We start from the raw sequence: 19,864 nt of genomic DNA on the forward strand, positions 1-19,864 counted from the left end.
AGTCTGTTTCACTCTGGCTCGCTCATTTAAGTTGTTAGGACCGAGGAGCGAAACAACAGATGAAATATAATCACATATTTGGGACTAGGGGGAGTTTTGCTGCAAATCAGCTGATACATACCTCCAATTGGTTTCCCTAAACTTGATAAACAGCTAAACATGTGTATATACAATACTTCAGAATACAATGATGCACTGTAGAAAATGAAGGTACAGTGTACTGCAATTGACCCAGTGCAATTGACCATTATGGACCAAAATGATTGAGCCAATGCTAATTTGCTTGGGAACGCAAAATAAAAATGCCCAGGTACAATTGTAATTTGGCATTGCTATGTTTTCTTCTTCTTCTTCTTATAATTATTATTATAAATGTGAAACAATCATTAGTTTTTAGAAGCTTTCGACAATCTAAATTATCCAAGGTTGGAGAAGAAGTCACTTTTCACCTAAATTTCATAGCATTCAAAGCTTTAGAGAAGACTGAGTCAGCCAGCTTGTAAAAATGGCTTCCTGCGGCGCATACAACTGTACCAATCGATAATGTTTGCTTGTTAGTGACAATATAAGCTGGTGGCAAACATAGTGCATATGTTACCGTCTATAATATGGTGGGCATGCCTGCGCTGGGTATACATTTAATGTCCCACTCTAAATTCAACGATAAACTTTAGTCTACAATACCCTTACTGCCTGAGGCTTCTGCATTAAGGGAGAGCGTGTTATTCAATTAATCAGGAAACACACAGTGAACAGAAGCCTATGATATCTGTTCTGAAAAACTGTATATTACCCTAACACTAGGAACTGTAACCAGTATGGACTGAGCCGCAAGTGGCTGTTTCCGTTATTGCCCTTGGCTTCAGTGCCTTGTCCCTCTCCGATATTCTCCGTCTTCCAAACACACATTGCAAACAGTCTCACAGTGACGTGACCTTCCCCTACTGCTAACCCATGATTGTTTACAGTACTCTCCAATCCCCCACCATAGCTGTGTGGTCACAGGAGCTAAAATGGAGCACAGCGCATTGTATATAGGGGGCTCGGTTGACTGAAGCCCTGCAGTGATTGACTGAAAACCTCCCTGCTAGGCAGATGGCTAGCTGGTAACAGCACAATCAGGACTCAATACCAGAAGATGGGATGCAGTGCTACATTGGAGCCCAGTGCTTCAGCAGAATCATCCACTCAACAATAAACCTTTAAAGTCAATCAGGAATTATCAAAGCAGTTATTCACAACTCATTTTTGAGACACTACCTGGAGGTAAGGTGTCATTTGAGGAGAGGCGCACTGCATACAGTATACGCTCTCTTCCTGCAGAAGCAAAGAAGAGACCTCTGGACACATGCTCGATAAAGGGTTAATTTATGTAGCTGGGGGGGGTTTTCATTCAGACGCGTGGCTGGGCAGCGCTTTCCGTGGCCGAACCGACTGGAGCGGCACTGGAAGGGTGGGCTGGCAGGATGGGCCGTCTGCTCCGCGCCATGGCAACGCTCCTCCGGGAGCCGCAGAGGGATGGAACGGGGATTACGCTAAATTAATTCCTCCCACTTCCTCTGTACAGAAAGAGAAGAATTCCGGCCCCAGGGTCACTGCGCAGCGGCGGAGGGGGCACTGGGACCACAGATGGGTTTGGATGCGGTAAAGGTGGCTGGCAACACAGGGGAAATAATAAAGCCACAGCGCTATTATTGCAGGCGCTCAACAATTACAATGAGAACAGCGGGCGATTGTATCTGTATTAGGCAACGTTTCGGTCTGACGCCCTTTTCAAGGCATAAAGATGCAATGGTGCATAGGCAGTAGAACTATTTCTTGGGGGTGCTGAAAATGATCCCCTCCCTCCCCCGCTTCACTGCATTTTCTAGCTACCGTGTGCTACTTATGAAGCAGCCACGGGGAGATATTGGAGAGAGGGAGAGAAACGCAAAAGTTTACAATTTTATTTGCTGGTGGGCAATGAAGAGTTATTAGAGTCGATCATTCCAGCAACTAGGAAGGCAAGAAAATCATCTGGGCGTAACTATTGTAAATATTGGGGTGGTTGAAATACATAGGCCCTGAGAATTGGAACCATCTAGGGAGGTTGGGACATAGGTATATATTTTTAAAGAATGGCTGTGAAATTATCAGCTCTGGTGAATTTTAATGGGAAAATCCTACAGAATAAAAAGGCTGGGAGTTTTGTCACAGGAAGTATTGGCTGAAGTGGTGGAACAGCACAAAATAAATGAAATACCAGGTGCAACTGTAGCAACAGTAGGATCTCAATGGGGTATTCATGGTTAGGCTAAATAAGGTCATATAACAGGATTTTGTATGTTTTTCCATTGGGAGTACAGTTTGCACTGGCAACATTGCATCTTTTCACCATTGCCTTACTATTATTATCGTATTACAGCACATGATGACATTATAAAGTTCACTGCTATATGGGGGTCCTGTTGACAGAAAACCTCCCTTTCCCTGTACTGGGAAAATTACACAGCGAGTGTAGATTAATAGCAGTGTAACATTTAGCATTCTGATCAGCGGGACTAGCCCCCCCCTGCAATGGTGTCAACGTGTGCAGATAAAACTTAAATACTGGCCTGCAGGATCTTACATCATGATTTGAATCACTCAGAACGGTAAGTGTCCTGCTCAACTACTTTTAATGAAGAGTGTTCGACTCAAAATATTATGGCCTGGCCTTCAACCACCTTTTTAAGTGCCCTGCACCCAGCTGACACACCACACAGACGGACTGCTCTGTCACCGATAGCGTTGTACACACCTGTCCCGCGTGTGTGTGTGCACAGTACATTCGCACATTTGCTGTATGCGTGTGCGTGTACAACGCACATATACACACGAGCACAGTGTGTTTTTCTGCGCGCAGTGGGGGGAGGAGTGCTGTCCTAACGGTGCCCTGTGAATACGTTTGAACCGCGGTTTCGTAACGGCTCTAAATGATTAAACGGCGTGAAGTTGCACCGGCGGTTTATACCTGATTACTTTAGCGTGCGCTCTGATGAGTGCGGCTGTGATATGCAGGAACGCAGGAGGGGCTGCAGTGGGGCTCTGCCCCCGTGGAGCCCAAAGTTAAATTTCGCCTTTAATGAGAGTCAGTTCGCTGCTCAAACGCTAGGCTTTCCCTCAATGTATTAGCCCCGGTCTGAAGTGCTGTCGCTCCTTCTTTAAACCGAGGATTGTGAGTGAGCCACCGAGCCAATCCGGCAGGTTATGCTAATAGGCTACTTCAGTCACCATACCAACACAGTCCTTTGTGGGCGTAACATTCCTTTCACGTCTGTCTGATGCTACTCAGTGAAATATTAGCATAGCTCGTTTATTTATCGTGTATTCTGTGGAAAAACAATAATTAATTGGACTCTATAGCCTGTTACCTCTTCAAGATAAATGTGTGACCTTTATACTGGTTAATGTAGCTAATTAAAATGTGCAGATTAAAAGAAACGGTTGGTATAAGACTGCTCTGACTCTGAGGCTGGCTAAAGCAGTAGATTTGTAGCATCAACACCAATAATACATGAGAATAACAAAATGTAACAAAAGGTGACTGTTTGGGGTGAACCTGTCCGAAATGAGAAATACCTTTATAGCTAGCAACAAGTTAAGACATGTGGACACAGTACTACTGGTTATTGATAAACAAAGCCTGCACTCTCAAACACACATGCACACACACACACAAAGGGAGGGGGGAGAGAGAGGAATCAACCAAGAAACATTTAAAAACAGGTTGCTTTTTTCTCGAAGGCATTTCATGGAAATTACGCAAAAGGTACCGAATGCCCAGAAGCTGTGGCCACATGTGTCAGGATTCATCAAATGACCAGCTGCATCACTGCATGCTTCCTGACCAAATGATATTAAGATCTATCAGAGACGACTAAGAGTTCTCCTCACTTTGCTGCACCCGTTTAAACCCCAGTAAAAAGACATCTTAAATCCTGTCACATTAATAGCCTGCCCTCGTCTCCTTAGCATGCGTTGTTTTTTGCCTTCCGTGCAGAAGTTACGCGCGAGAACTTCACTTACATCCCCTTCAGCCGCATCCACATGTTCTCGCTCTGCTTGGTCTTTGGGTACTTTAAGGAGCTCTCCAGATTGTCCGCGTCGCTGCCCAGAGAATCCATGGCGAGTGTCCTAAGGTGAGACGGCGGTTGCCAGGTGCTGCATCGAAGAAACGGGTCGCCTTTTAGAGCATCTCAGCCGGCACGGTGTCCGTGCGACGCGCCAGCTCCTGTTAGCGTAGCGTGCTGAGACTGAGAGCGCAGAGAGAAACACTCCCACCAGCAGTGCGGCATTCACAGGGGCCGCTCTCCTCTCCACTGTCAGATGGTCAAATCAGTCTCTCCCCCTCTCTCTCCCCCCTCTCTTTCTCTCTCTCTCTCTTTCTCTCTCACGCAGTACCTCTGTCTGCGTAGTGCTAGCAGGAGCTCTTCTCACAAGCTCTAGCACTGTTTCTCCGTTCAGCTTCTCATCACACAGGTGGCCGACGTTATGTACTAGGGCACACGTGCACGCATATTGCCACACGTGCGCGTAAACACACACACTTACACACACTCTCCTCCTACACACATTCATACACACTTACACACACACGCCTCCCACGCGCATTCATACACACTTATACGCATGCTCACGGACACACCAAAACTGACTCCCCCACCCCCCGTACACACACTCTCATACATGTTTGAATGACTAACACGGCCACTACTATAGGTCATGAGAGGGGGCGCTTTGAATGGGTCCTTGGGTTCCTTGAATACCCAACAAGTGAAGTACACACGTGAACTATACAAATAATCCCATGGATAAAATGAGAGTGGAAAAAGGTGACCTATGCTATTTCAAGTCACATGTTTTGTTTTTACATGTAGAAATTGTAGTTCACATTTTATATGCAAATAACTCAACGTGACAGTGTCTTTTCAATGGAAATTTTCATTCACATGTGAAAATGTCAAATTCACATGTAAAATAGATTTTCACATGTGAAAAGGCAAATTTCACCACATTTTATTTGTAAGGGGTCATGGACTGGAATCTAATAGCTAACAGATTGGATGAAGAAAAACAGCAGAACCCCGAACTTCACAAACAATGTCGTCCTCCAGTGCCAGAGGCACAGAAATGAAGTTTTATCATGTCCATTCTGGACACTAAGGAGGCAGTAAAAAACCTGTGGCCGTGTTGGCAGGATGAGAGCTAGAAATTCTACGTTCAGAAAGCAAAAGTCCTACGCAGTATTTTGTTCCAATCATCTGAATTTGCTAATTACTGTCGCACAATTAAGGCAGGAGGTAGAACCAATTAGTGAAATCAGCTGGCTAATTAGTGAAATCAGATGCCGGACTTTTACTTTCTGACCTTTCGGCGTCTCTGAAGCTCCATATGGAGGCATCTCAGGACAATCTGCTAACAGGACGTTCTGGTCCGTTCCTGCTTCCTTTCTGCTAAACACCTCAGGAAACACAAGAGCGGCCACTTAGCATTCTGCAGGAGCAGGAGATCACTTGCACAATCTTTGACGGGTCTTTGTTTGAGGGGCAGACGTGGGTGCTATGGCCCAATGTAATAACATAGACAAAAATAAAGGCCAGCACTCGCAGAGTAACAAAAACGACAATTACCCTGCGAGCGCTAGCCCTGATTTTAGTCTGTTTATGGGGCAAAACAGTGAAGAAGCTCCCCTTCTCCTTCACACAGTAAAATGCTTGGTGTTAATTCAAATCTACCAGTGCGCATATGACTCTAATAGGTACCATATGCAGTCGAGTATGTAAGAGTCGGTTTAGCAGTGAGCATTTTACTGTGTACACACATAGCGTCAGCCTCTAATCCCCGCTCTCTGCCAGAGGGGCCAGGGCTGATGAAAATTGCATGATTGTTTGTAAAGCACATAAGCATCCCGACTGATCAGTCGGGCATAGAGGGGGAGCGGAGTGTGCCGGTGGGGTAGGGTGGGGTAGGGTGGGGTAGGGGCGCTCGAGCCAAGCCAAGATTAAACAGGAGTCATCTCCGGGTGAGCGGAAAGGCCAAAAGTCAGGTCTGATTCGATCAAACCCCGTCTGTATGCAGGGGCAATTTCACATCAGATTCACCTCCAGTACTGCGCATGCATTTCTCTGCATAATTCAGAGTTTAAAAGTTCACGCTGCAAAGCATGATGGAACAATATGGGTGACAATATTTGTGACTGGCTTGTGATTTTTTTATTCTTTTTTTTTGTTGGTGGGGAAATCATTTTACATGTGCTGTGTTGTGCTATATAGACATTTCTTCCCAAGCCTGAGTTCTGATAATTTCCTTGAGGTCTGTTTTTGATTGAATTACTGCACCATAATCATTTTAAAATTAGTACGGCACAACAAGGAAAAAGATTTCCTCCATCAAATTATTGCAGCGAATGGGCCATTAAAAAGAGGCATTTGCTCATCAGTTCTGTCCCTCAAATCCACTTATTTCCTTCTATCTGTCACACAGGATCAAATGAAAAGGAAATAGCACAAATTCAGTTTCAAACTGATAACAGCCTTTTGTTGCTGGGTCCTCAAAAACGGCCAATCCTCACTGCCGCAGTTGTGAGGGAAAACAATCCAGTTCTCTCTATTCCTCTTCATTAGGGTAAATGAGATTAGCGATGTTTGCACAAAAAAACAAAAACAAATGGGCGACTGATGTCTTTTTCCTCAACAAGCTCATCATAGAATCGTAAACCGCGATGGCCTGCTCTTTTAGTGCGTCTGCAAATAAAGCGTTATTCATCTTTGCCTTCTGTTCTGAAAATGGTTATTGATGGGGGGTGGTTGTCATAGCAACATCCATCTCCATGTTATTCAGTGGGCTGTGCCGGGAGGGAGCACCGGGGGAACAGTGGACATGTTAGCGTACTAGGATGGCTCGCTTTACACTAAAGTGTAAAGCCCAGGAACAGCACGCTTAAGAACTGGGGCAAAGGAGGGGGAGAGAGGGGTGTGGGGACATGGTCCACCTGCTGCACTGTTTTTCAACCTTACACAATTAGTCATTTTATTACGAAGGAATGCTTGGAAATATTCTGTTGCGTCTGTGGACGTAGCGGGTTCTGTAAGCATGCTAAAGCTGCAGTTCATACTGCCGTCCTTTGGGGGGCATGCTGTGGCGTTTTAGGAAGCCCAGCTGTCACGGACACATCTGATATGGAGCGCGCTAGCAGTCACTCGCTGAAAAGGCGAACCTTCACACTTCAAGAACCCTTTTTTTTTTCCTACTGCACATCTTTTAAGCACCATATGGAGTCATTTCACATCCAACATACTCACAGCCCTCATGGGCTAATTCCAGGCGGTACTAACGTTTCCAGTATCACGTTGTTTTACTTGAGACTGCATGGAATGAAGCTGCTGTTGTGTGATGAGGCAGGGAACAACCCGCTGACTGTATAATCCTCCCTCTCTCTGGGCGACCCTGTGATGAATTGTCCTTTACACCACAGGACTCATTGGCATCGGCTCAGTCCAGATGGGTCTGAATCTTGAGGCACATCACTGCACAAAGAAATGTGGAATTTGGAAATCCAAGAGCCAAAATGAGGTACTGACTCTTGAACACCTTAAGCAAGCCAAGCCCTGGACGAATAACATCTTGGCGACTATACTGCTATATAACAAATATCATGCTGCCAGCATAATTGAATTAACTACATGATTATTAGCCTAACAAACGCATCCTGTCGTGTTTTAAGGACCCAAAAACACCAGATATGTTTCTATACTGTATGTCACTTAAGCTATAACAAAAAAGTTTATCTGCAGCATAGGGTTTGAAATAATATGCCCATATAATGTTTTTCTGATAATATGAACAAAAACTAGTTAAATGAACAAATATGAATGTATCAAACTAGTTAAATTGATGACATAAGTTTTACTATTACAGTTTTTTACAACCCAGAGAAAGTTTACTCATTCCACCTCACCATCAGATACAAAATCACCATTGCATTAATTATTCTTAATTCACTATGGTGTTTAATGTATAAAGACAATCCAGAATTTTCCCCATAGAATTGAAAAAAAAAAAATGAAGTTTCGGCAGGAGGCAGGTGCCTCTGTAGGGGCAGGGCCCTTGACAGACATCCATTACTGAAAGACCACCCTGACCATAATGTGATAAGAATATAATTCAAATAATGTTGTCCCTGCCATATTTGAATGGTCCATTGCCATAGCCATCTATGGCAATGTCTTAAAAGCAGCAGGTGAATGACATTATAACATGTTGGACCCTAAACCTTGTGGCATAATGTATTATTCATGCAAGGATAATTACCCAGCAATTCAACTGTCTGCCCTTGGTGACATTTTATGTGAATTTGCTAATTAAGAACCTGACAAGAATTGAATTAACAAAGAGAGTGAAAAGTGTTATACTGAACGTGCGGCATTTCAGTGTCATTCATCTTTATGCAACATCTGACTGTGCGCAGAACCACATTTCATATTTCACAGATGCACTGTGGTATCTAACGTTTTTGCATAGTCTTGACTTCAAATGAAATTCAAATCACTCTTGATGGGTAAATCGCTCGCACCACCCTTAGATAGTGACACAATTAGATTTTGATTACCATTTCCAAAGGCAGTCATTGTATCCAAGATAAAATAGGGGTAGCCATTCAGGTTAACTAACTGCTCTCTGAATATGCAATGTATTACTTTAAGAAAAACACATTTGCTGTTATTGACTGGTTTTAATTACACTATGAATTTTTTACACAAAATGGCACACTAAACTATGCAATTACAAATATTGTGCCTTAAAACCCTGAAAATCCAGCCATGTCAAGGCAACCTGCTTCGACCTGTTAGTAAGAGCAAAAACTTCTGAGGTAGGATACTATTCCTACAAGTGGGTTGCATTGTGTACACTCAGATCTCAAATGTACAGATATATGTGTATCTACAGATGCTGTAAATGAGTGAAAGCGCTTGAATTTCATCCTTGGCAACAAAATAAGGTGAAATGGAATTTCCTCTGAGAATTTGAAACTGTGAAAGTTTTTTTTTAAACCAATGAAAGAAAGGACAAGAGTTCACCCTTTGTGGAGTCCAGTACATCACTCCACAATATTATGAAGAGTTCAGCTGAACTATTGTAAACCCAACAAAGGACAGAGAAGATGTGATGGTAACCCATTACTTATTGATCATGTCCCCAAAGGAAAAAAAAAGTCGCATATAATGTGCTGCCTTTTGTATCAGATAACCCTGACCACAGGGAAAACATCATCATGTTTATATTTGATGAAACAGATCCATTGCCATGCTAAGAAGGTGTTGACAGAAAAGGACAATGTGGTATGATGCTCTTTCTGGGGGCTTTCATCTCCACAATTAATGCGGCAGGCTTTTCTGCAGAAGGTTGGAGCATGGACAAAATAAGAATGGGCTTTAGTTGACTTTCTCTAAATCATCTAAGTGAGTTATTTGGGATACTCTTTCATGTCCCATCACATTGTGAGGATAACCAGTCTACGGGGGAAGTGGATGGGTTGTCAGGCCTTGCACTGTGTCAATATCTGAATGCCCCCTTGCCATGTTCTGGACTAATTAGCATGGCTGTAATGCGATTCTCCCAGCAACACGGCAGCCTGACTTCATCCTGGGCAGTATCAAAGGCAAATCACCATCCGCCCCCCACCCCTGTCTCTCATCCCCCCTCTCTCTCTCCTCTCATATCTCTCTCCCCTCATCTCTCTCTCTCTCTAGATGTAGAATCTGAAGCCATCGCAGCTCAGGAGCTTAGCTCATACTGTAGGGCTCTGTTGAATAATGTCCTTAACGATCACTCATTACTGCCAATGATCTTGTTTGTTACACTAATGGAAAATGAGCTCATTTGCAGAAATTGAGCGCGCTGTTTCTGTACGTGCAGCTGCTCGCTCGTCGTGTCCCCGAAAAGCGAGCCGTGCGGATTGACAAACCGAGCGGAGCTTCTTCAGGGCAGAGAGAAGCCAATGAGGCCGCTCCGTGCATTCCCCACTGTAGAGCGGAATGCCTAGTTATCACCGCCCGACAAACCTTTGAGAGTGGAACACGGCAGCTGTTATGCGTTTCCATAGCGACTTTGCTAATGGAGGAATGGCATCCATCTTTGTTCTGTATGTCTCTCACATCTTGCAGTTCTATAGTAATACACACGAGGGCCCACATTTGCCTGAAGCTCACAACCTACCATTATAGACTGGACATTCATTTTGACAATTAATGACTTGATTAGGAAATGCAGTTCAATAATCTGGTTTCGAGACTACACAATTCAAACACAGGAAAGGTTTTCAGTTGAAAGGTTGGTCCTTGTCTCTGCAAGAAAGAGCTGTACCTCTGGTTGAGCTGCATAACCAGGGGAAGCACACACTTCAGAGGGGACTGAACACTTGTCAGACACTTTTAAATTGAGCAAGACTCACTTAAAAACCCACAGAGTTTACAACAGACAGTAAAATTGTGCTGCTAACACTGTCTCTGACATTTTATGGTGCTATCTTAGACCTGGTCCACGTAATGTGTGATTAGGCATGGTTTGGTTTCCCAAAGCCAGCCACACACTTATATTAGCACTCTAATTAGATAAGGAATAGTGATACCATGTACTGTAATTTAAGGAGACCGACTACACAGTGTCAGAACAGCAAGTGACCCATGAGGTCCAAGGCAAGTTTCACCTTACTTTGAATTGACATCCCTAATTTGGGACAGTCCTGCAAGTCATGAAACAGAATTCCTCATTAAAAAATCATCATTGTGTGTGACAAAGTATAAGATACTCTGACATACATCAGCAGTTGAAATTGTACGTCCCTCTAGCGTCTTTCAGCGCACTTATCCCTGGTTATGGGTATGCACTTTGTTGTACATCGCTCTGGATAAGAGCGTCTGCCAAATGCCAATAATGTAATAATGTAATGTAATGAGGTGTTGTGCTATTAAGAGGACTTTTATTTTTAGCTGTGAAAAAACAGCAGTCTCCAAAAACGAATCTAGACAGCAGTGACTCCATGATCCATTTTGAAAAAAAAAAAAAAAAAAAAAATATATATATATATATATATATATATACATAATAAAATAAATAAATAAATACAGTGGGCTCCAGAATTATTGGCACCCCTGACTGGCAATGGACAGATACAGTAAATGCTTATATACACAGTGTACACTTAGTGAGCACTTTATTAGGTAGTATAGTGCATATACACTCAGTCACCAAGGTTGTGCATGTATGGACAGATATGTGATCACTCCAGAACTGGCCCAAAAGCGTACAATCAGAAATATGTGATTAGAACGTGTCATTAGACCGCTCACTTTATAATGTTGCCATAATGGGTTTCTGCTGTCTAACACAGCTTCTGAACAATGTCACAGAGGTGTGCACTAAACCCTGTCAGCATATTCATTGTCAGAATCAATATCAACTTGTGATTTCAGAAGTTGAAATGGCTGATAAATGACGATTGTATACCTTACTGACATCAACACTGCACTAGCTGAGCAATTTAGTGGTTCTTGACCTTTTAAACATGTATCTAACAATTGGAACTTAATGTAAAAGTGCAAACACGATTCTAATAGAATGCCCATGAGTCATCTGTAGTTGTACTGAAATGCTCATTTTTCTGCAGTATAGTAACGTTTGTCATCTATTTTAATTTGCACTATATGCAACGCTAGGTTAACCAGTTGCATAAACACTACTGACGATCTCATCTACATACATTCACAAATGTGGGTACACATTTGCACCATCAAGAGTCTAAGTAGCATATGTATTTGCAAATTAAGTGTTTGACAAAATTTTTACAAAACCGGTCGTTCACACTTGCTCAACAGGAAAAAATATACTAACTAATTTTAATTAGCTATAATAACATTATAGACTGCTGGCTGTCTAAATGAGCTAACTCCGCAGTGACAGAAAGCATAATGTAAACAATACAATGGCGATTACAAGTTGCAATGTGTCACATCACGGTAAACCCACCAGTAATCAAAATAATGAACTAAAGACTACAAATGGTGAAAATATATCGACGGTAGCAACAGCTTTGGCGGCACTTGACAGTTCAGTGGGCGCAGCCATCTTGTTTTTCAACATTCCACTAAAGATAGTACATTAGAGCAGAGGTCACCAACCCTGGTCCTGGAGAGCTACTGGGTCTGCTGGTTTTTGTGTAATCATCTGCTCCAATTGATCAATTAAGTGCAGAGTAACAGCGAAAACCAGCAGACCCAGTAGCTCTCCAGGACCAGGGTTGGTGACCTCTGCAATAGAGAAATGCTTAATTTACAAAGATTGTGGGTGTCCATTACAATGTCTGTGTCACGTTTCAGGTCTGTCTCGCCATGTTTTATGTTTATTCATTTTGTCTTAGTCTTGTATTGTCTTATCATGTATTATGTTAGTCTAGGTTCGTCATGTTGTTTAGTTTATATCTTGTTACGATTTATTTTCTCGTCATGTCTAGTTATGTTTCGTTACGATTATATTACCTTGTTATGTTGAATGGTTATCGTCTTAGTTTCGTTTTGTGTTATGTTTTGATTTATGTTTATTGTTACGTAGACTGGCTACTGTTTAAACATACACTTTTACATGTCTTTCCGCAAACCTTGCGTTCCGTTCTCTCTCTTTCTGTCATTCACTCCCTAATTGTTTCCATTTGTCTATTTACTAAAACTACTAACGCTAGATCAGGATTGGGTGGAAACTAACAAACTAATCATGTGTTCATGTTACCTTACGTTTCTTGTGCATGTCATTTACTAATTTACTAATGCTAGGGCAGGATAGGTTTATTACTAACAATTACTAATCTCCTTGTTAAACTTGTCATCCATCGCACCTGTTTTCCATTTCCTTGCTACGCTCTAGCTAATTGTCTGCACCTGTCTACACCCGCATTTATAGCCCAGTCGCGCTACTGATCACTGCGAAATTGTCTGCCTCTGTTTACCACGCAACTCTTGAGCATTTACCACTATTGATTACACGTTACGGTCCAAGCCTGTTTACCAACCATTGTTTATTGATTTCTGTTTTGTGACCATCGTTCGTTTTTTGACTACGTCCTCGCCTACCGTTTTTGTACTTTTGCTTCGCTGATTGTTTCATGGTTTCGACTCCCGCTTCGCCCGCGACTACGCCTCTGCCGTCCGTCTGTTCATCTGCCCCGCTGACAGCTCTCCTGCTACCGGACCTCCCTGCACGTCTACCAACTACGAGTTTGCCTCTTCCCTCGGCACCGTGCTTTTTGTTTGTTTACTTTTTGTTTGGCTGGATCTACGTGTATGGACTTTGCTTGTGTTGACTACTCTCCTGGGATTCGTCCCGAATAAAGCCCTGAGGGGTCTTTATATTACTATTGTCGTGCATTTTGGGTCCAACCCCCACGCACCCGTCTCAGAACAATTTCGCCACTATGGACCCTGCTGACTCAACTGCCATGTTCCACGCCCTTCAGGAACAAGGAGCCATCGTCCGGCAGCATTCATAAGGAATTTCCGAGCTTCACCTGGAGATTCGTGAACTGTGTGCAGAGATGAGGAGGCTCGCCGTTGCGGTCCTGCCACAACCACGGGAAGAACCCACCCACCCACCCACTTCCCCGGCGGTCAACCCCTCGGGAGCCTGGCAATTCCGGGAGCCCCAACAACCCCCTCCGGAGAGGTCCGGTGGAGAACCTGAGAGGTGCAAGGCGTTCCTACTCCAATGCGAGTCTGTTTTCAAGCAACAGCCCCAGACCTACAACAGCGACGACCGTCGGATAGGCTATGTGATGGGACTGCTCAAGGGGAGGGCGTTGGATTGGGCTACGGCGGTGTGGTCCGGGGATTCTTTTCCTCCTCGTTACCCAGTCTTCGCCGATGAGATTCGGAAGGTGTTCCAACACGCATCCAGCGACCAGGAGCCATCCCAGACACTGATTGCTCTGTGCCAGGGACGGAAGACCGCGGCAGATCACTCCATCGACTTCCGCACCCTCGCGGCGGCTACTAGTTGGAACGATGCAGCATTGGCGAATCTCTTCCTGGTCAGCCTGAGCGAGACGCTTCACGACGAGTTGGCGCGACTGGACCCCATCACCCAGCTCGACCAACTCGTGCGCACCACGATCCGTCTGGACAACCGTGCCAGACAACGCCGGCCGGAGAGACCGATCCTTCCCGGCAACCCGTACCCCAGGCAGGGGCCAAGTCCTCGACTTAAGGAGCAGCAGTCGGAGGGACCCGAACCCATGGACCTGTCCCGGGCCGGTACCAGGATCTCTACCGAGGAACGAGCACGCCGCAGATCCACCGGCTCGTGCTTCTACTGTGGGAGGCCGGGTCACACCCAGGCTCGGTGCCCCTTCAGGACCAGGCGACCAGTAGAGGTGAGAGCAGTCGACAGGCATGAGGGGTCTGACAGAGACAACCATCGTCCCACGCTCACCACGCTGTTAATTCTCCCCGACGGAACAACCCGGATTAACACGTTGGTGGATTCTGGAGCGGACGCCAACCTCATCGACGAAGTGTTGGTGTCTGAACTGAACATCCCCACCCTCCCTCTACCCCACCCTGAGAACGCGCGGTCGCTGGATGGAAGGACTTTCTGCCGCATTACGCACATCACCATTCCCTTACAACTGATCATTTCTGGGAACCATCGGGAGATGATCCAGTTCCGCGTCATCCAGTCCCCTAATGACCAACTCATCTTGGGATTACCCTGGCTCCAGAAACACAACCCCACGATCAACTGGAGTTCTAACCAAGTGCAAGCATGGGATCCTAAGTGTCATCTGTCCTGCTTGCGTTCCGCCCCACCACCAGCAGAGGGAGTGCCAGCTCTACCACAGACTCCCAAACCCTCCCTGGAGAGGGTCCCCTCTCCTTACCATGACCTGGGCACAGTGTTCTCCAAGACCCAAGCTCAGTCACTGCCGCCTCATCGACCCTACGACTGCGCGATCGAGCTCCTTCCCGGTTCGTCACTCCCCTCAAGTCGCCTATACAACGTCTCCAGACCTGAGAGGGAGGCTATGGAGAAATACCTCCGTGACTGCCTGGCTAACGGACTAATTCGCCCATCTTCCTCTCCCGTCGGTGCGGGATTCTTCTTCGTCCAGAAGAAGGATGGCTCCCTACGCCCGTGCATCAACTACAGGGAGCTGAACAACATCACGGTGAGGAACAAGTATCCTCTGCCCCTGATGGACTCCGCGTTCCACCCACTTCACGAGGCCACCATCTTCACCAAGTTGGATCTCCGCAACGCTTACCACCTGGTCCGTATCCGTGAGGGCGATGAATGGAAGACCGCCTTCAACACCTCTCTCGGACACTTCGAATACCTGGTCATGCCATTCGGCCTCACCAATGCTCCTGCTGTGTTCCAGACCCTGGTGAATGATGTTCTTCGGGACTTGTTGGGTCGCCATGTGTTCGTCTACCTGGATGACATCTTGATCTACTCCACCAATGCCAAGGATCATGAGCACCACGTCAGGCAAGTTCTACAAAGACTCCTTGAGAACAGATTATTCGTCAAGGCGGAGAAGTGCGTTTTTCACTCCGACACAGTTGAGTTCCTGGGGTTTATCCTTGAGAAGGGACGGATCAGGGCGGATCCCAAGAAGATTCTGGCAGTTACCGACTGGCCCACACCCACCTCACGTAAGCAGCTCCAACGCTTCTTGGGATTCGCCAACTTCTACCGAAGATTCATCAGATCCTATAGTCAAGTGGTCTCCCCCCTAACCAAGCTCAGGTCCCCTGCGGTGCCATTCCGGTGGAGCCCCGAAGCTGAGACGGCCTTCACCAAGGTCAAGAGAGGTACACCCCGACCCTACCCGCCAGTTTGTGGTCGAGACGGATGCTTCCGTCACAGGGGTGGGAGCAGTGCTCTCTCAGGTGGCGGCCGCGGACAACCGACTACACCCCTGCGCCTTCTTCTCCAAGAAGCTGTCCCCTGCTGAGAGGAACTATGACGTTGGAAACCGAGAGCTGCTGGCAGTCAAACTGGCGCTGGAGGAGTGGAGACATTGGCTGGAGGGGGCCGAGAAGCCGTTCATCGTTTGGACCGACCACAAGAACCTGGCATACCTCCAGACAGCCAAGAAGCTGAACTCTCGACAGGCTAGATGGGCGCTGTTCTTCGGGAGGTTCAACTTTTCTCTGACCTACCGCCCGGGATCGAAGAACGTTAAGCCCGACGCCCTGTCCCGTCAATTCAACACCTGTTCTGAGCGTGAGGTTCCCGAGAACATCCTTCCTGCCTCCTGCACTATCGGATCTGTCACATGGAAGATCGAGGCGGTGATCCAGAGGGCTCTACGGGAGGATCCCGATCCCAGGTCCAACCCCGGATTACGCCTATACGTTCCCTCAGCCGCTCGGACACAGGTGCTGCAATGGGCCCATTCATCCCTCCTTTCCTGCCATCCCGGCTTTACCCGCACCTTGGCGGTGCTGAAGCCAAGAATCCGGCTTCATGGAGCAAGATGCTCACCTGGGTTGAGTATGCGCACAACACCCTTCCATGCGCCGCCACCGGAAAGTCTCTGTTCGAGATCTCTCTAGGCTACCAACCTCCATTGTTTCCCGACCAAGAAGCTGAGATCGCTGTTCCCTCCCTCGCCACCCACATGAAACGATGTGCCAAGATTTGGAGGGACGCCAAGGCCGCGCTCTTACGCACGGCAGATCGTAATCGGCGTGTTGCTGATCGCCACCGCACTCCAGCTCCGGCCTACAAACCAGGTGACTCCGTCTGGCTATCCACTAAGGACATTCCCCTCCAAGCCACTTCCCACAAACAACCCCGCTTTATTGGTCCCTTTAAAATCCACAGAATCATCAATCCTTCCTCTGTAAAATTGTCACTCCCTGCTTCCCTTAAGATTCACCCCACATTCCATGTCTCCTGTATTAAGTCTGTATCCTCTCACCCCATATGTCCCCCGGATCCCCCACCACCTCCCCCCCGCATTATTGACAACCACCCTGCATTTACTGTTAACAAACTCTTGAACATTCGTAAGAGGGGCCGTGGGGTTCAATACTTGGTTGACTGGGAGGGCTATGGCCCTGAGGAGCGTTCCTGGGTCGCTCCCAGTCTCATTCTGGACAAATCGCTCATCAGAGACTTCCATCGTGACCACCCTGATAAATTCCAAGGACCGCCTGGAGTCGGTCGTTAAGGGGGGGGTCCTGTCACGTTTCAGGTCTGTCTCGCCATGTTTTATGTTTATTCATTTTGTCTTAGTCTTGTATTGTCTTATCATGTATTATGTTAGTCTAGGTTCATCATGTTGTTTAGTTTATTTCTTGTTACGATTTATTTTCTCGTCATGTCTAGTTATGTTTCGTTATGATTATATTACCTTGTTATGTTGAATGATTATCGTCTTAGTTTCGTTTTGTGTTAAGTTTTGATTTATGTTTATTGTTACGTAGACTGGCTACTGTTTAAACATACACTTTTACATGTCTTTCCGCAAACCTTGCGTTCCGCCTTTTCTCTCTCTCTCTTTCTGTCATTCACTCCCTAATTGTTTCCATTTGTCTATTTACTAAAACTACTAACGCTAGATCAGGATTGGGTGGAAACTAACAAACTAATCATGAGTTCATGTTACCTTACGTTTCTCGTGCATGTCATTTACTAATTTACTAATGCTAGGGCAGGATAGGTTTATTACTAACGATTACTAATCTCCTTGTTAAACTTGTCATCCATCGCACCTGTTTTCCATTTCCTTGCTACGCTCTAACTAATTGTCTGCACCTGTCTACACCCGCATTTATAGCCCAGTCGCGCTACTGTTCACTGCGAAATTGTCTGCCTCTGTTTACCACGCAACTCTTGAGCATTTCCCACTATTGATTACACGTTACGATCCAAGCCTGTTTACCGACCATTGTTTATTGATTTCTGTTTTGTGACCATCGTTCGTTTTTTGACTACGTCCTCGCCTACCGTTTTTGTACTTTTGCTTCGCTGATTGTTTCATGGTTTCGACTCCCGCTTCGCCCACGACTATGCCTCTGCCTGCCGTCCGTCGGTTCATCTGCCCCGCTGACAGCTCTCCTGCTACCGGACCTCCCTGCACGTCTACCGACTACGAGTTTGCCTCTTCCCTCGGCACCGTGCTTTTTGTTTGTTTACTTTTTGTTTGGCTGGATCTACGTGTATGGACTTTGCTTGTGTTGACTACTCTCCTGGGATTCGTCCCGAATAAAGCCCTGAGGGGTCTTTATATTACTATTGTTTCTGAGTCGTTCATTTTGGGTCCAACCCCCACGCACCCGTCTCAGTCTGCTAGAATTAGAATAGATAATTGGCAACATGTATTTGAAAACATGCAAATAATATCACAAATAATGACATTTTCATCAGACAGACTGCACTAACTGACATTGTAGGTGCCCCCTCGGGCCTGGCACACACAGCTATTACTGTGGTTCAGTATTTAGCTATATGAAACTAAATGGAATACTCAGAAATCCAATGCTGGGGAAGTTCTAAGTATACCAGGAAATAAAAGCTGAAATTTTTAACTCTTGTCCCGTGTTCATCTTTTTATCTCAACCCCAAAAGGTATTCAGTGTATTGCAAAAACAAAGGGATTGGCTTTTTACTTTTGGAGGGCACTGTATTTAGCTATATGGAACAGTCAGATATCCAATGCTGGGGAAATTGAAGATAAAGCTAGGCTTTTAAAAAATATAAATTGCAGCTGCTAGAACAGCTAACATTACACACAGTATAAAGCACCATTACAGGGTAGAGGAATGAAGGTGGCTGATTTCCACTGATGTGGGGGCAGTTTTCGCCACTAATGGGTAAGTAGGTTGCAACTGTTATTATTCTTATTATTACATTAATAGGACTACAATATAGTATTATTACTATATTTACAACAATTGTCAGCACTCATATTGAGAGTAACTTCTACCATGCAAAGGCTAGTGTGATGTAAAAGTATAATTTGAGAACAGCTGCTGACAGCTGTGTGGCCACTGTAAATATTTGTTTACTTACGTGTGAAAGGGTTAAATAGGCACAGATGTGTCAAAACAGAATGGTTACATCATTAGGCCAAGCGCCATTTGGAGCACAAAATCACCTTTCTATTTTCCATAAAAGCGAGTATAATCAGTATCCGGGTTGCACATTCTCTCTATTGGAATGAAGTTCAATGGGTGACAAAGATATGGAAGGCGATAGCTCGAAGAGTACTACGATAATGCTGTGTGATAGATGGCACACCTTAACTCTCTGACATCAGCTCTGTCCTTCCCAGCTTCCCTGTGGACCCTGGTCAGGAGCTGCGGAGCGTCACCTGTGAGGAAGTACAAGCGCCATTTTCAAAGTGTCTTGAAATGCAATGGTGAAGGCATGGAGTACCAAGTTTGGGCATTCATTACATCACATTACATTAATGGCATTTGGCAGACGCTCCTATCCAGAGCGACGTACAACAAAGTGCATACCCATAACCAGGGATAAGTGTGCTGAAAGACCCTAGAGGGAAGTACAATTTCAACTGCAGTTCTTCAATAGTTAAAAGAGCTATTTACAGAAATGTTCCCATTTCCTAGAACATAAAAGCACTTTTTGCATCAAAACAGGACGATTTTTCCCAAACAATTTATACACAGAAGATGTGTACAGTATTTGTATACCATGCAAATTAGGATGAGACATTAATATATTTGTACACACTTGAAGTTACAAGTGAAATTAATGCTCAAGTGTCCACATTAAAAGTATAGCTCCCAGACAGTTAATTATTGTTCTATGAACATTCAGT

At 45.3% G+C, this 19,864-nt stretch overlaps 1 protein-coding gene across 3 annotated transcripts in view; it reads right to left on the minus strand.

The window, feature by feature from the left end:
• LOC133123371 (dual specificity calcium/calmodulin-dependent 3',5'-cyclic nucleotide phosphodiesterase 1A-like) overlaps window positions 1–19,335 on the minus strand; it is a 68,781-nt gene extending 49,446 nt beyond the window's left edge. The window contains exon 1 of one of the 3 annotated variants that reach the window (XM_061233807.1): window positions 19,321–19,335. Coding sequence is in view for 2 of the 3 variants with exons in the window: in XM_061233805.1 (XP_061089789.1) it covers window positions 4,048–4,145 (98 nt within the window). In the remaining variant the exon portion in view is untranslated. Of the gene's footprint in view, window positions 1–4,047; window positions 4,457–19,320 lie in introns of those variants that run through there. The other 2 variants (XM_061233805.1, XM_061233804.1) reach the window with 2 other exon arrangements.
• Between the last annotated feature and the right edge of the window lie 529 nt (window positions 19,336–19,864).

This window comes from Conger conger, chromosome 3 (genome assembly GCF_963514075.1).
Source record: "Conger conger chromosome 3, fConCon1.1, whole genome shotgun sequence".
NCBI lineage: Eukaryota > Metazoa > Chordata > Actinopteri > Anguilliformes > Congridae > Conger > Conger conger.